Consider the following 17,700-nt stretch of genomic DNA (forward strand, 5'->3'; position numbering starts at 1 on the left):
AATATTTGAACATTCTATTCAGCAGTCTTGGTGGACCAAGAAGGTTGGGATCCTCCAAGATTTGTGATTAACAACCTCGCACTCTTTTCTTGATAATTTATGTATTCATATATTTCGTTTTTTCCCGTAATAATGAAAGATATCTGGTTTGTGTACAGCCTGACACGGCTGTTCCACTCTATCTGTCTGGACAAAACATATTTTCACCATTCCCTGTTCACGGATGTACGGTACTAAAACTTTCACCACTTCACAAATTATTAGAAAGGTGTTCTTCTTCTGAGAGTTAAAAAAAAAAGAACGAACAAATAAACAAACAAACAAACCGCGACTTTTGCAGAGGGCCTGACTCTAACATAGGGTTAGTTTAGCTAGGCCAATGTACAGTTCACTGACCACTTGCTGAAAGGTGCGACAAAGAAGGTGAAGTTTCGTATAACACTTTACATTTGTAAAACTTCACATCAGGAGAGATTTGAAGGCAGTTTGGCAATGATAGAAGCAACGAGATCTCGCTGTATGCGTTGGTAACCAAAGTCTGTCTCAGACAATCTTTCTGCGTCCGGAACATTCACAGAATGTACAACATCGAGAACATTCTCCGACAGATGATATAACCACACTCTGACAATGACATAAAAAGAAGAGATAAAGTGAGCAGCGGGTTTCATATGGCGGTCCATCAGTCGTCCCCTCTCCAGTCACTTTTCTTCCCTTCTCTTCTCGATAAGGCCGTTACGTAGGTATCATTTCGCAATGAGTTTTTCAGTGTGACAGATTACAGTGATCAGAAATGTTCCGTTCTGAAGTCAACTTTGTACTGCAGACATTTTTTACCGATGATCTTCCCCAGAGCTGGAGACCCGCAGAAAAATACCGTAATCTTGCCTCTCTGCTGCCGCTTCAGATTCTGGAAAACCTGTAAAATGTCGACAATAAACAAAGAAATATCTAATTCACGATCACCTTGAAAAAAACTGTCTCCAGATCCCCCAAATATGACTCTGTTTTGTTAATTTTCTGTTCTTACAGTGAAGTAATGGAGCAATCCTACACAACACTCTACCATTCTTCTAGCATGTCTAGCAACAAGAGTTTTCTGGGAATGTCACGGCAACCCATTAGTTTTGAGAAATACAGGAGTGAACACTACTGTAAATCGCGACTTGAATATCATTTGAAGTTGAGCAGTTGCAAGGTATGATATCCTTACGATAAAAACGAAAGCTACATAATTCCGATATTGTTAACACCGCTTATGTCGATAGTGAGAATATAACTTATGACAATGACAATAATAATAATGATTATTGTCGTCATTAATACCATTTTCTCATTATTATTATTATCATTATTACTGCCTATAGAATGGTTATCGATTACATGCAGTCGTGACAAGAATTCGGGTAATAATGTGGACGATTGCAATGTCAGTAGTTGCAACGATGAGGAAAAAAAAGTCAGTGTGCATCGTGTAAATTCACTACCAGCATGGAGGCTTTCCGCTTTCCCTGTGGTAAGTAATAGTGCGCTGGCCACTAGAAAACCTTGTGGAAAATAAAATGATTTAACTGCCAACTGCAATAGACATGAGACTGAAATGAGGGGAAACTGCATGGGGCGACATGAAAAAAAAAAAGAAGAGATACTAGTATTCGGTCTAGACAAGGCAGATGCTGACCTCATCCCAGTCGGGCCGGCCCGCCTGCGTCCTTGTCATCAGGCCGGTGATCGTGTCGCGCTTGTTTTTCTTGTGGATGAGGTCGAGGGCGACGTGCAGTCCGATGGCCTTCATGTCGCTGGGTGAGAGAGCCGACGTCATGTAGAGGTGGATGTCGAGGAAGCGGCCCGAGACAGGAATCTCCGCCTGCTCCAGCTCGATGGCGTTCAGGAGACTGATGAACCACTCGAAGGACCGCTGCTGCCTGTTGATCCAGAAGAAATCCACCTGCGATTGGACGAGAAGGAGTTAGTTGTTAAAGCCCGGATAGTGTCACTGATGTAAAACGGCAACGTTACGTCCGAGAACGATTTGTCTTTCATGTAGAATATGAATTATAAGTGGCCATGATAAAAAAAAATATACCTACTTCTGAAAGTCACAAAAGTATTGAATCTTGTATGAACTCAGTTTGCTTAGCATGTTTACTTCCGAAGGTTGTTAAACATGAGCAATTTCTGTGAGTAGCTTTAGAATGTTATCTTACCCACTTTTTTTTTTCAATTAATTCTTCTGAAAGTTTCACAGTCAGATCTTGCTAACAGAAAAGCCACATTTACGACGACACGTAATGGATAAACGATTGGTAGAAAGAAAAAAAAACACCCAAAAATGACTGCAGAACCAGTTTGTAGAATATTTTGTTTAACGGATTGGAGTTTATAGACAGTGTTATCATCTGCGAGTTCATTTTCTTTTCGACATGTATTGAAATAATTATAATGATGCTTCATAAAATTTGCAAAAAGTTCCCTAATCTAAAATAATTATTGTCTATTAAGAATGAAAGTGCGCGTGAGCACTAAAGTCATCGTTGTGCGAGTGTGACAATGAAATCGATGATTGGCAATAATGAGCAGTTAGATCAAAAAGGTGATAACTGCACCATAAGGTACATAAGTAAGTCTTCCTGGTTAATACGAAAGACCTATGACAGAATGGCCAGAGGATGATGGTGATGACTAACTGTCTGTCATATATCAATGAGGAGAAGCGATACATCAGCAAGGACAAAGAAAAAGGTAGTCTTTAAACCTTCTGCATCTTGAGTATCGTTGACGCGTCTTCGACCCAGGCGTGATGGCAGTTTGGACAGTGTTTCTTGGCAGCCTTGTAGCGCGCGTGTATGCTCTGCAGGATGGAGGCGAACGGAGTGATACCGATACCCGCTCCGATGAGGACGGCGTGTTCTGCGCTCATGATGTGCTGCGCCGGTGCGCCGTACGGTCCGTCGAGAATGATCTGTGTCCAACAAGAAACATATACAACCTTTTGGAAACTGAATGTCACTGAGTTGGGCAATGCGCTTTTAAATTACACTTATCAAATACGATTTTTGCTTACATAGAGTGAGAGAGAGATGGAGAGAGTATTCAATGCATGTCTGTGATAGTGAAACTGTGACGCCAGCAACTACATTACCTACAGCTCACTGTTAATAAATTAGCTGTTGCCAAACAATAGGCCAACAGAAGCTATATTGTTATTCAAATTCATGAAATTCTTCCGTCGATTATTTTTTATTGTATCTGATTGACAAACGGCCCTACGTCAACGTAAATAAGCACAGAATTGATGAGTGTTTTATTAGTAGCCATGATAGAAGAAATCATGGGCGTACGTACAGGATTCGAACCCACGACCTCCTGATCTCCGGACAAGCGTCATCTCCACTAGACAACCGAGCTTCCGCCCCACAGCAAGTGCTAATCCTAATCCTTATAGCATTAGAAAAATATCTCGACGGAAGAATTTCATGAATTTGAATAATTACGCAGTGCCCGCTGCATGTTATAAGGATTAGAACCAACACTTGCTGTGGGGCGGAAGCTCGGTGGTCTAGTGGAGATGACGCCTGTCCGGAGATCAGCAGGTCGTAGGTTCGAATCCTGCTCGAGTATGTACGCCCATGATTTCTTTTATCATGGCTACTATAAAACACTGATCAATTCAGTGCTTATTTTTACGTTGATGTTAGGGCAATTTGTTAATCAACTGATAGAAGCGATTATTGTTTAAAAGTTTATGAGTGTACCTCCATGCCTGTGTGCGGTGTACCACCGAGACACCTTGCGGCGTCCAGGGAATGCAAGGTGTGTTTCCGACGCATCTTCTTCCGACTGTTCTGTCTCTTCGTACCTCCCTTGTTCGCCTCGGCTTTACCACTCATGGCCTTGGAAAACAACTTCCTCGACAGTTTCGACTCCGTCCTCCTTGGCAGTGGAGCCGGGGAATCTTTAGCTGCGATCGCCGAGGCCGCTGCGAGAGGCTGCTTCGGGAAGCACGCGGTGGTGTCCACGACAGGGTCGCGCCCGTTCACAGACTGAACAGAAGGCAATGGTTGCGTCAGCGCGGAAACGTCCGTTGCGGGATTCAGTTTCTTTATGGGGCTAAGTGTGATAGTCTTTCCTTTGACTTCCCTTGCGGGCGTCGAACTCTCGTTCAGGGTTGCCACGCCGGATGTCGAGCACTCGTCAATGTCCACCTCCCGAACCGGCGTACCCGATCGCTCGTTGAGGTCTGTTATCAGACCAGGCAGTGGCTGGTTGACGGAGTCCGTCCTCGAGCGCCAGTCACCGGCCGAACCGTCCAGCGAGGCATCATCCCTTACAGTGCTGCTGTTACAATCTAAGCCCATCACTACTGAGTCGTCGTCAGTCAGTTCGGCCTCGTACGCCGAGTTCGTCTCACCGCTGACGTGCCGCTTCCTCGCTGCCCTCTTAGACGGGGTCAGCGGTCCTATCCTCCGCAGCGGTGACCCTGAGATTGACCCCTTTAGTGACCCCATCAACGAACCCATTAGGGAGCCCTCTTCGGCGAGAACCTCCATAGGTTTGACTTGAGACTCCAGCGGAAAGTCTCCCTCAACGCCTGTCTCCAGTTGCTCGGCGTTCAACTTGATCTGAGCCTCCTCTCGCTCTTTGAAAACGTCATACAGTCTTTTGGTCCAGTGTCCGATCGATCGTATATGCAGTGACATGAATTCTGTCGAGTAAGTGATTAAAAAAAAAAAGATAATTTTTATACATCTAGCTCTATGAGTTCATTCTCTGCTGTTGATGCGCGTGTGTGTGTGTGTGTGTGTGTGTGTGCGTGCTTATGTAATGCTACCTCATACCAGTCGTTGTATGGAGCTGCTGACTTATACTGGAAAATAATCATTATAATTACAACTCACTGGATTGAAGCTTTGTGCATTCACGTGCTGTAAGCTTGGACATGAGTGCTTCCTACCCTAACTTCAGTCAGCTACACTAACATTTAAATTTCACTTTCTAATACTACCTGTTGAATCAATTGTTTTCAAGGAGCATTGGGGCTGTTGATTGCATGATGACGTCTTTTTTTTTGGGGGGGGGGGGGTGGAGGTGATATTCCTGAGTACAAGCCAAAGACAACCTTGGAAGTGATGATGTCATGACTCCATTTAATTTGCATTTAATGATGTCGCGACATATTTATATCACTGTTTTGTAACACAACCCTACGTAAAACTTTGTAGTCTTTCCTTACTTCGGTTTGACTCAAAGTCAACTTGAAACTTGGTATGGTATCTCACTTTAATCTGAGTAGGGCCTACCGACATCTTAGGTCTGTAAGGGCCCGTTGTGATGGGGGGACGACTCACTTACCTTCCTGCTCTGGGGCGCTGCTGATGGTGAACGGATGCCACTCGTGGGATGCAATGGCTGGAATGTTAACGTAGATGTACTCCCCGGCGTGGAATTTAAAGTTAGGAGGCCTCTGGATCACTAGGTGGACAACCTGTCAAATAAAACAAAATAATAACAGAACAAAAACGATACAAATTCAACAGCACGGGATCTCAGCCAGGGTGAGTGAAGGGGAGGGTAATGGAAGGGGTGGATAATGGAAGGGGTATAAAGAGAAACACAATGAGAGTGAGAGAACAGGAAAGAGACTAAGAGGGGTAATAGAGAGAGATTATAGTGTAAGAGAGCAAGAAGGGGGGGGGGGATTCGGAGAGAGATGGTGGAAAGACAAGGGGCGGGGCATGAGCGTTAGATTTGAGTATGTTTACGTGCGTGTGTGTCTTGAAGGGGCGCCCTCTATGTGCGTTTTGTTCGTTTGTGCACGGGAGAACCGGCTAGTAATACAACAATGTGTAGCCAACGTAATTGTTGCGCAAAGGACATGAGCTGTATCGACCCATTCGATATATTCGATAATGTTTCAACACATTCGTATCTCAGTGAATTATACTCATCCTACCACTCATTTCAGGGGTAAAAAGAAGATAAGATGGAATTCCGGCACCAGAAAGTGTGTGTGGTAGTCATTTTTTTGTTTGTTTACTATATTCCTGTTTTGTTTGTTTGTTTGTTTGTTTGTTGTGTTTGTGTGTGTTTTTTTTTGTTTTGTTTTGTTTTGTTTTGTTTTTTTTTTTGGGGGGGGGGGTACATTTTACTCATTCTCCCTCCAAAAACGGTAACAAAAACACCTACAAAACAGACTGCCTTTGTGTTTACCAGCCATACTCAATTTTCGCGAGATCGCGATGATAAGACTGCCATTGCAGTCAATTTACACTTTCGTTACTATACTGTTGTCATTACATTGAAATTGCCTTCATTCTGAGTGTTGTCATAATTGCGGCGTCGAGGTAACGGCCATAAATTGTCACGTGACAGTCTTTGGTCTTTCTGATGTCCCAGTATATCTGTGTCTCACGTGAATAATATTTGACATTTATATCCAATGGGATTACAAAATCGCATGCAATTCACAAGCTAAATTCAACTATAGCAACATGGTAGCAAGTCAGCTGATACGCCGAACACACAGACACACAAACACACTGCTGATAATGACTGCTAGGTCGGTGTGTAAAGGAAAGTCGGATTAAAACAAACATTTTGTTATGGACACCTGGAGGAAAATAACATAACAAGCGTGAAATGGCAAGGAAAAAGCAGTTTTGAAAAGTTTAAGAATCACATTTCTTATAACTAAAAATGATATCTTAACTCAAATCAATAGGATTCAATACATATTAGATCTAACTCGTGTCACAAAATGCACATCCACCTTCAGTCGACATTTGTTATTTTTCCTTTTCCTTTACTGCCGCTACTTCAGTCTTTGATGAAACAGAATGCACTCACTATCTATGGTCAATCATTCAACAGTTGGAAGTCCATCTGTATACTTCCTATACTATCAATATTCACTGGGTCGTCTATCAAGATAAGAATAAAAATGAGTGAGTGTGTAACACTCATGGGAAGTGCGTGTGTGTGGGAGTGGGGTGGGAGGGGAGGGGGATATGGAGTGTATCACGTTCATATACATTTGTACATCATGTCTCACATTTGCCGGAAGAATGAAGCCTTCCTGAATGTGGGTGATGCCGAACCTCGCCCGTCGGTACATCTGGAGTCGAAGGACCCTCTCGGCAATGTAGATGACGCCTGGCGCTACGAACCACTTCCAGAAGGTGGCCGAGTGGACGATGAGAAGTGCCCAGAAGAGGATGCACAACTGATGTGTCCAGTAGAACACCTGTTGATGTCATTAGTTTATAGAGATGGTACAGTTTCGGTCGAGATGGGGCTTCAAGTTTCCAAACGTTGTTTGATGGTGATTTTTTTTTTTTTTTAGATAATGAGATACCTCTTATGAAATATGAAAGAGTATTTAATTCTAAGAGGAACTGAAGTTTTGTGTGATGGAAATTGGTGTTTAAATGGCTGAGATATCCAAAACAGAGCGATCAACAAAATAGTATAATAAAGCGAAGAATAAAAGGTGGGACCGAGCTTGTATTAGAATCCCCTTGTTTTGCTTTGTTTTGGAATATCTGGGCCATTTCAACACCAATTTTCATCAAATAAACTTTGACCTCAGCCAATACTTTCAACCCCAAAACACAGATACTCCTTTGTGAATCAGTGAATACAGAATTATTACTGAAATACATCAGTGAATGGATTTAACAAACAGGCGCCTTCATCATGTTTAATATTAAGATTCATAACATTTGCTTGAAGAGATTGATTAATTTTTCTCAAACTTCACTGATGTGAATGTAGTAACGCTTTGTCAAATCACATGTACGGTAACGAGAACACGTGGGTGGCAGGTGGGTGTTATCAAATAATTGTTCATTGTGCTGATGACTGCATAACGTGATCAGAACTATTGTGTGTGTGTGTGTGTATTGTTTGTTTTTGTTTTTTGACAGAATTTCCATCACATATCTGACTTAGTTGTTTAGAGATAAGATTAGCGATAAGTTGACGATGCATGAACTTCCTTTTCACTGCAGTTATATAGGCAACTTGAGCAAATTTATTTAGGCAAATGCATTAGTCACAACAACAACCCCGAAAATCAAATTTAGATTGAAATGCACGAGACATTTCTTTCCTCAAAATGTAAATACTGACCGAGGACTACTGGCAAACATTGGTGGAAACCGCAATGATTTTTTTTTTTGTTACACGCGAATTTCTGTGGTTTAAATGTTTCCTCTTCATAGTGGTACGAAAATCATGAATACGCCTGAATGACATGCAAGTTCGCAAGACAAGCAAGTAACGTGCGTGGGACAGCAATAAACAAACTTAGCATTATGCCAGCGGGTGCATCTACAGCGCTTCTAACAGTATAAGTTGAATTAACTAAATTACTTTATCTTTGGGCTGTACAGTCGTTTTCCTCTCTATGAAAAAAAAAAGCTCTATTTGACAATTCTACTTTTAGAATACTGACGCTTGCATTTGATAAGAACTATACCACATTCATTCGCGATTTTCAATGCAGCTTGTGCGTGCATTTTTTGTATAATATGCATTTTTTTTTTTGCAATAACAAGAATAGCTACATTTGGAGGCGAATTCAGAGAAATTTTGATCTGTACTCCTTTTCTTTTCTAGATTGAGCCTGATGTTAACACGGCACCTTATGAATGGTTATAATAAAAGATAAATGCATTCGCTTGATGATGATGCGCTAAATCAGTGAGTGCAGTTAAAGGGAAATTCTCTCTCCGTGTTGACGAAGGTGCAAATGCACGCCAATTGCGACCATAAATCTTTATGTAGGCCCTATATACCACGATGGTGGTATCAAATCGTTTGTTTATGAGTTCGAAACATCGTCCACTCATCTTACACTGAGTGCTGCGCGCGGTGTACAAAAACAAGCACAAAATATACAAACAAGAAGCACACACGCAAGCACATTACACAACATACTGTTATGAATATGTATTTATGTAAAGTAAGTATAACCTGTTCAGCCCATGTGAGGCGGAGTTTCTAGTTTGGTGGGGATTTGTTGGTGTCAGTGATGATATGTGTGACATGTTGAGTTGCTGCACAATCTTTTCCTCTCCGTAATAATGCACATACACAAACGCGCTCGCACTCAGAGTTAAAACAGGAACAAACAAACAAACAAACAAACAAACAAACAAACAAACAAACGAACAAACAAACAAACACGAACGAACAAACACAAACAAACAAACAAACAAACGGTGTGGTGCAGCGCCTTCTACACACAATAGTAAAAATCATACCTTGAAGTAGCCGTTTCTTCTGATGCAAGGCATGGAACATAGGGCCATGATGACTAGGATGACGATGAGTATAAAGCCAGTGATGCTGGACGTGCCCCCGACCCAGCCGACGCCTTTGACAGGGGTGAAGAGAAACTCCACCAGCGTCGTTCCGTTCGGTTGCTCTAACGTGATCAGGGCTGTCTCAGTAAAGACACGTGACATATGTTTTTGTTTAGTTTGATTTCATAATTTGTGACCGTGCATCACAAAACGAACAAAAAGTCGCACACACTGATTTTGCGTGAGGACTGAAAATAGGTGAAATATGTCAACCTGGCCGATCTTGACTTTTTCATATTTTCTGAAAGAGCACTTCTGCTACTACATTATGTTAAAATTTGGGATCATAAGACGGTCAGGAAAGTGTGTGTTTTTTAGCAGTTCATCTCGAACATTTTTGATAGAATACTGTGAATAGATGTGTCTTTAGAGTCAAATTTTCATTTCTGAGAAACCTTGTACACACTCTTCACTTTCAACTCTAATAACTTTTGAAAGGATGACGCTACTGCTTTAAAAGATGGCATTAATTATGGACAGAGTGTGTTTATAAGGTATGCTCAATATCAGTTCAATTTGATAATCCCCTCATTGTTGTTACTCCGGTGGTTTACTTCCTGTTTTTTGTCCCATTCATCGCACAGCCAGCACGGCTTGGTAGAGATTAAGCGCTTGAAAACACACTGTGGAGAGCCTCTTTTCTCAGTTCACACTTGAGTTTGTGCTTTCTTTCCAATATTTAGATAGGTTAGGAGAATCCATTTGATTTGAGTTATACATCACTTTAAAGCTTAGAGTCTGCTCTTTTAGAATCTGCCCTTAACTAAAAATCCATGTCCGGCGACTTGTTGTGTGTTTTGTGGTGCAGGGTCACATTTTACTGAGTAATTAGAGACGACAATGACGATTATAATCCTGATGCCGATTATGAAGATGATAATAATAATGTAGTAATCAGTTAGTTCATTTCAATAAAATGCTCGGGGGAAAAACGACTTTCTATTAAATCGTCACAGTTTGAACAAAATAGCTTAACAAGCAGAAAACACGATATATATAGGCTGACGAGGAGAGCTATAACATGTGTGTTGTTTCTCGTTTGTTTGCTCGCTTGTCTACTTTAATGCTTTGGTGTTATTATGTTTTGTTATAGTTCGATTATTTTCCAACTTTATTTTCAGGGTGGATTTTTCCTCAAGGGGAATCACTCTCTACGCACTTCGAATCAGCAAACAGCTTAAAGGAAGTCAGAAAAGAAACAGGATTTTCATCTAGGCCTAAATTTGGACAGTAATATACCACATAATCAAATTTTGATCCTTGCGTATCTATTTATTTCCGAATTCAAGCATTTTAAAAAAAAAAATCAGCGAAATACAAGGAACAGTGAAAAAACAAAACTTACATGATACAGAGACAAAACATGAAAAGAAAACAAACATGTATACGAGCGATTGCCCATTTAGCTGTATCAACAAGAATACTACTGTTCTTCCATGTGGTATAAGAAAATGTACAAAATATAATGCTTTATATAAACCCCTAAACTCAATCTTTATTGTGATAAGCAAACGATTTCTGCAACCAACTCCCCGAGGATTTGATGGTTATTCATGTGTATGAAGTCATCTAGGTCTTGCAGTGGAGGTCCTCTCTCATAAAAGGGACTGTGCAATGTAAATGCAGGTTGACTTGTATTGATTCATGATACCCTGCTCATCTATTACTCATGTGGCAAAAAGAAGATCTAAAAACATTCCACATATTTTAGGATAACGTTTTCCCCATTTTTATTCAGATTACTTAAAAAAAACAAACCACACCTTTTAAAACCAAGATTGTGTAATTGACATCATCTGTCAATCACGTGTAGAGCACTGATATGATTAACAAAAGACGCTGAAACGCACCACCTTTTATAGACTGGGCATAACGTGCTTGTTTCCCTGCATTGTCTTTTGTTATTCATTTAAAGGGATCGTACAGTTTTGGTTGAGACTTAATTTTAAGTTTCTAGCATTTTTTGGTGAAACAATGAGAAACCTCTTATGAAATATGAAAGAGCACGTAATTCTATGAGGAATTCAATGTTTATTTGATGAAAATTGGTTTTGAAATGGCTGAGATATCCAAAAAAAGAGCAATTCTAATAGAGTGTGGGACCCACACTTTATTACGATTGCTTTGTTTTACTTTGTTTTTGGATGTTTCAGTCATTCCAAACCCGATTTTCATCAAATAAACTTTGAATTCCTCTTAAAATGGTATGCTCTGTAATATATCATAAGTGTTTTCTTGGTATCTCGCAAAAAGTTAAAAGCCCAATTCTCATCTCCACCAATACTGTACCATCCCTTTAAATTACTGACAGATGATGTCACTGACAGAATCTTGGTTTGGCAGCTATTGTTTTTGTTTTTTTTTTCTGTGTGTGTATGCGTGTGAGTGTATTCAATTCAAGTAGTCTGAAGAAAAAATGTAGAAAAAAAACTACTATAAAACATGATTATGGCCCACATGCAGATCAGTGTTATGAATGGATACAAGTCAACATAATATATTTGCATTGCATGCTCTCTTTAACCTTTTATGTTCCGCGTTTATTTTCTGTTCATCGCTATGTGTGTGAAATTTGTGCGCATTTGACTGATCGGCACAGAAAAGGTTGAGTACAACAGACACTGACAGAGGTATGTACCGAAGTTGGCGGCGTGGGCAATGGTGTGAAAGACGGTGAATACGAGAATGAGGACGGCGACCATTTTGTGGATGTCGACGTGCTGGTCGAGAGGCAGCACCGACATCAGGAAACTGTTGCGTAATATGGTGAGGAGCTTCCGGAGCATCAGGACCAGAACGAAGCAGCAGTTGAAGCTAAGGCATCGTCCTTGGTGGGAGGAAAATGATATCTTAATGTTAGGATATATTAATTACGATGGGTAATTAATCTTTTGTTGAGGGCAGAAAAGATACATATTATTCCACTGCGCTGCAGGAGCTCCTAAATGATTTTTTTCCTACTTCTTTTTGCTACGCAGGCTATTCTAAATGACTTAAGAGAACAACTAAAGTGAATATCAAATTCATCAAGCATATCAATCTGCCTTACTAATTTGCTCAACAGAATAAATGAATAAAACAGGAATTAAACTTACTATGATAAAGCATGTAAGTAGAATATATATGCTATAAAACATTCAACACTGTTCACTGTATGTTATGCATGATAAAATTTGTGCACTTCTTTCTCAATATCATATTCTTTCTCTCTATAATGTCTCGGAAAGAATATTAGAAAGTTGACCATCATTACAATAAATGTGAAGCACTGTGTCAAAATCCTCACACGTTCAGGATGTTCAGCAGCTGGGGGGGGGGGGGGGGGCGTAAATTGAAATTATTTGTATCCTGGGGTGAGTGCATTTCAAAATTGAAATATTTCGTCAGAGGCACTCATAAACGAACAAATGAGCTTATTACCATTACTGAAATAACGGATATCCATAAATAGATGAGTGGATAACCACTTTCGACATTAGTGGGAGGAATTGAAATAAAACGTCATCCAATAACAATAATGTCATTTCATTTCAGTAGAACATTTGTTTGCTAATTTTGCCTCCTCTTCAGTTCTCAGCAGACTAAAAGTGACGACAGTAGTGTGTACTGAAACAGTGATTACGCTCCACGATTGTACCCTACGTAAACACAATGGCAAATGCGCGTGTGGTTTTGCCTGTGAATATGCGTCACAAAATCATTTCATTCAGTGCTCCTTAAATGAAAAAAAAAAATGTGAATGATAAAGGGTTGTCGTTGTGTTTGCTCTTGAATAACCGCAGTTATCAATTTGCCGACTTACACTGTTAGAAAGCTATCTCGTTTGAACGAGAACTTCTTACAATCAAAATGTGATGCAACAATGGACGGTCTCACCTATTTTTCTCTTAGTTCCATTAAATGCGTTATTTGATACGCATTCATCATTGTTATTCTCAGGAAAATGGTTTAAAGTAAATGACGGGATGCGTCATATTATTCTATTGTGGCGAAGCAAACTAGGACGAGAGCCTACTCTTCACTGAAAATGTACTCCTTTCATTTTCCCCAACGTTCGCTTTATTTGATCCTAATTTACTTTGAGTGCATTGACTGATGTACGGGTTTTAAGTTGTATGTAGAATGGGTACATCGGAAGCTAGGGCAAAATGGTTTATACATGACGTCACAAAAAAGAAACGCGATAAAAATGAATGCAGCAGAACGTTATAAAGATTCCATTCATGATATGACAGGATTAAGCCAAGAGCATTTTGCAGTGTCGGAGCTTTAAAAATCCCAAGGGCAGGTGTATTGTCGCTACCACGTCATAAAGACTCGTCTTTGTGTGAAAGATTTTAAAAGCAAAATATTCTATGATACATACTAAAAATAATTCAATCTTTTAATTGATTCATATAATATATAAAGTAAGCAAACTTGTTTCACTATATGTTCTGAAATTTGCAAGAGAACCTTGAATGAAGCCTAGGGTATCACAATCCCAAAGTTTCGTGTGTTTTTAGGATCTGCGCCGAAATGAATATTATACCCAGATTTAAAAGAAAGCTTATATCAAGCCTCCTTGTGATTGAGGTGTAATTTGTAGTGGAATTTCACTCTTATCAACCTCACGTATTCATTTCTTATACCAGACCGGTAACATATTTTGTTCTTTATACTATTTTTCCTGATTTATTTTATTCTTTCGAACGACAAAGCGATAGTTTTTGGGCTGGTGCATTTTATTTGATTTTTCATTTTTCATTTTTAATTTCATTTACTTTTTCCATTTCCAATAAAGAATTTTACACAGCCATAAGCACAACTTAATTGTATGAACACAAATTTGTTGTTTTCTTTTTCAAATATCCCACTAGAATTTTGCATGAGCTCGTGATTGTTACACGATAAGATAAAAAAATAAACAAAGTCATATATGGAGTTCATTAACGTTGTATTTAGATGATAGGTAAGTAGGCTGTTGGAAATGGAGCAGAGATTTCGAGTTTTGAGGCCTGTCTGAATACCCTACTCGCTTCACCGAGAAAGCGATGTGGCTACCTCTTATTCAGTGCGCGATTACCGGACCCAGGCGAAATCCAACAGAATGCTCGTATCTTCTTTGGCGCGTCCTGCACGGAGAAGGCCGCATCCCGAACGCGCATGAAGGAGCTTTCGCTACGCGACTGGAAGACCGAGAGTACGCGGAAGCAATCAGCGTGACAGTCCCCGCACTCGGACTCCCGTCCCCATATCCAGCAGTTTCGCTTTCCTGTGTGGACGGAGGCGTATAGCCGATTATGATTGGCTGGCTGGCTGGCTGGTTCACTTGCCCAGCATCGGGATCGAGTACCGTACTCGTTTCCCTCAGGGCGCGCGGGACGTTTCTCGGATTTGATCATGCGCATAAGCAGCTTTTGCACACGACACACAGAGCTACCGGCCGCGTCGTGCTTGCGAAAGCTCGCTGTTGTGTCTCTTATGACGTAGGCACCTTTTCCGAAGAGCTACAAAACTGCCCGAAATGCCCGAACAGTTCACGAATCGGGAAAGCTTTGTCAGGCCCATAACTTACTGTTGAGATCAAGATTCGCTTCAAAAGGACAACGATAATAAAGGTAACGGGTATGAAGACACCAACACTTCAAAAATCAATAAAAAACGGAAAAAAGAGAGAGAGAAGTTGTTAATTAAGCTCCCTATACCTGTTCCCCTTGCCATAGCCAATGCAGCCGGGTGCTGACTCTCCGCGCTGTGGTAGCCGTCGTAGCAGCCCCACGCCCCTAGCGCCAGATTCACGAGAAAGTAGATGACGCTGAAGGTGATGAGCGAAAAGTGGTTGCGGACGGCGTGGTAGCTACAGCAGGCGATCTTCATCGACTCTCGGCCCTTCTTCTTTTTCGATGCGCGTGGGTTGAGCCATTCTGCAGCACTGTGTGTAGTGGTGAGAAGTGGGGAACAAGACAGTTTAGATACCGACACTCTAGCACATGATTTTTCATACTGCAGTATGAGGGGGAATTTTGCATCTGTTACAAAGTTAGTCTTCTAAGAAAACAGTAAAGACTTGATCAAAATCAGAGAGAAATCAAGGGAGTCATGAAATTTTAAAGTTTCGCTACTGTCACAAATCACTTCTTGAACAGTCAAGATGAAGATGAGTGAGCTGATTATGTGATCACCTCACACATGCCTTTCAATTTGCCATTATCATAGTTTGTACACAATATTTTGGGGTTTTTTTTCTTTTCTTTTTTCGAATGCAATGATGCCCTTCAATTGTCTCAAATCTTATGAATATAGGCCTATCTATGATGGCTCAATATTAAGTTATTCAGCCCGGAATAACACTTTGGTTTACACTTTTTGACAGAAAAAAAAAATCGTCATATCTCTTTTATTCAGAATCAATTAAATATTGTTTGGTGAAAATAACATCAGCATCTTACTCATTTTGTCTATTCATATCAACTGCTCGAGAACTGTTTTGCACAAACTGGCGACATATCGTAATTTCGTAACGTCTTTAATTTGTATCCGATTATGCTCAAATCTTGACCGCTGTGATTATAAAATATTCCTCGTTCTTTCCTGACTAATCTTTGACAGGTCCGGGATTCCCATTTAAAGGGGAAACGCAGTCCAAGTATAAGTTAGTCTGATTAAAAAAAAAAGTATAAAATCTTACGAGTTTAACGGTAGAAATTTAACTGAAATCGGAACAAAAATAAGGAAGTTATGAAATTTTGAAGTTTTGCTAATTTCTGCAAAACAGTTCTTGTACAGTGGATTTGCAAATGAATGAGCTAATCATGTCAAATAACCTCACAATTTTCCATTAATCGTGTGCAAAAAAAAAAAAAGATGAAAACTCGATGTTTCTGTCATAGAAGTCTGAAACATGATGTTATTCCTGGTTGAATAACTTCAGAATAGTGATAAGTTAGATATACCAGGCTTTGAGCCTCGGTCATAATCATATTGCATTTGAATGAAAAACTAGAAATTTCACAATTTTATACAAACTATCTGACAAGTTGTGAGGGGATGACATGCTCTCTTTCCAATCATTGCATATTCATATTGATTGATCAAGAACTGTTTTTTGAAAAATTAGCGAAACTTCAAAATGTCATGACTTCCTTATCTTTCACCCGATTCAACAATCAAAGTTTTAACGTTGAACTCGTGATATTTTACTTTTTCTATATCAGACTAACTTATATTTGGACTGGATGTCTTCTTTAATTAAGCCCCTGTGTTAAAGGGTGTGTACAGTTCTGGTTGAGGTGAGGATTTAGCTTTTAACGTTTTGCGAGATATTCAGAAACCACTAGATGAGATGTCAAAGAGCATGCAATTCTAAGGGGTATCAAAAGTTTATTTGATGAAAATCGGTTTTGAAATGGCTGAGCTATCCAAAAACAAGGTGAAACAAAGAGATCCAAATAAAAGGCGTGGCCTGTCGCCTTTTATTATTATCATTTTTTTTTTGGATATCTCAGCCATTTGAAAACCAATTTTCATCAAATAAACGTTGAATCCTTCTTAAAATTACATGCTCTTTCATATTTCATAAGAGGTTTCTCATTATCTCACTTAGGAATGTTCGAAACATGAATCCCCACCTCAACCAGTACATGTACAGTCCCTTTAAGAACAAGCAATGCCCTGTCTTGTTGAGCTCTGCGGATGCTCTGGCGAACATGACGGATATAAATCAGACTCTAACGACGAATTAAACCTTGCAAAGTTGATACTAATAGTGTCATTTCTTTATTTGCTAGGATTGTTTTTCACCCAATGATACAAGATTCCCAGCTGGTCTGGCAAGGGAAACCTGTACCATTCTGTAGATATGATGTCACTTGATTTAATAAGGTTTGGAATTGCCTGACATGGAACTACATAGAACTACATTACATGAAAGAAGTTACTCGCACTATAATGGTCATGATTCCAAAGTTCAACGTTCAACTTTCGTTTTGTTTTGTTTTTGAATTTGAGTAAGACAAATGCTGGAATAATTCGATTACTCTGTCCAGCTGCTTATTCAATTTGCAATCCAGAAATTCTATCGAAAATCCAGCATGCAAGTCGACCATGTCCGAGTTTGAGCTCACTGTATTCTGATGGGATTATGCACTCTAACATGTCTAATGGATGAATAACTTTAACATGTTACGGTTTCATTATGGCCATCGCGGATGGCTTACAAACTTTGCACACATCCCTGAGAGGTGGTGCTGGATAAACTCGTGACGAGTGATGGAAACGACAGAGAATGAAAAAACATAAGAAAAAAAGAACAATAGATAGAGAGAGAAAGAGAGAAAACTAGAAATAGAGG

At 40.0% G+C, this 17,700-nt stretch overlaps 1 protein-coding gene across 1 annotated transcript in view; it reads right to left on the reverse strand.

The window, feature by feature from the left end:
- Window positions 1–332: 332 nt before the first annotated feature.
- LOC139734290 (NADPH oxidase 5-like) overlaps window positions 333–17,700 on the reverse strand; it is a 61,208-nt gene continuing 43,840 nt past the window's right edge. Inside the window, exons 6-14 of the mRNA XM_071645084.1 lie at window positions 15,056–15,282; window positions 12,007–12,195; window positions 9,267–9,445; window positions 7,052–7,243; window positions 5,353–5,485; window positions 3,756–4,705; window positions 2,756–2,962; window positions 1,682–1,948; window positions 333–919 (exon numbers count right to left, since the gene is read on the reverse strand). Of these exons, the coding sequence (XP_071501185.1) occupies window positions 788–919; window positions 1,682–1,948; window positions 2,756–2,962; window positions 3,756–4,705; window positions 5,353–5,485; window positions 7,052–7,243; window positions 9,267–9,445; window positions 12,007–12,195; window positions 15,056–15,282 (2,476 nt within the window). The 3' untranslated portion in view covers window positions 333–787. The remainder of the gene's footprint in view (window positions 920–1,681; window positions 1,949–2,755; window positions 2,963–3,755; window positions 4,706–5,352; window positions 5,486–7,051; window positions 7,244–9,266; window positions 9,446–12,006; window positions 12,196–15,055; window positions 15,283–17,700) is intronic.

This window comes from Diadema antillarum, unplaced genomic scaffold (assembly GCF_040938485.1).
Source record: "Diadema antillarum isolate AM-2024a unplaced genomic scaffold, OU_Dant_1.0 seq00000522_RagTag, whole genome shotgun sequence".
In the NCBI taxonomy this organism is placed as follows: Eukaryota; Metazoa; Echinodermata; class Echinoidea; order Diadematoida; family Diadematidae; genus Diadema; species Diadema antillarum.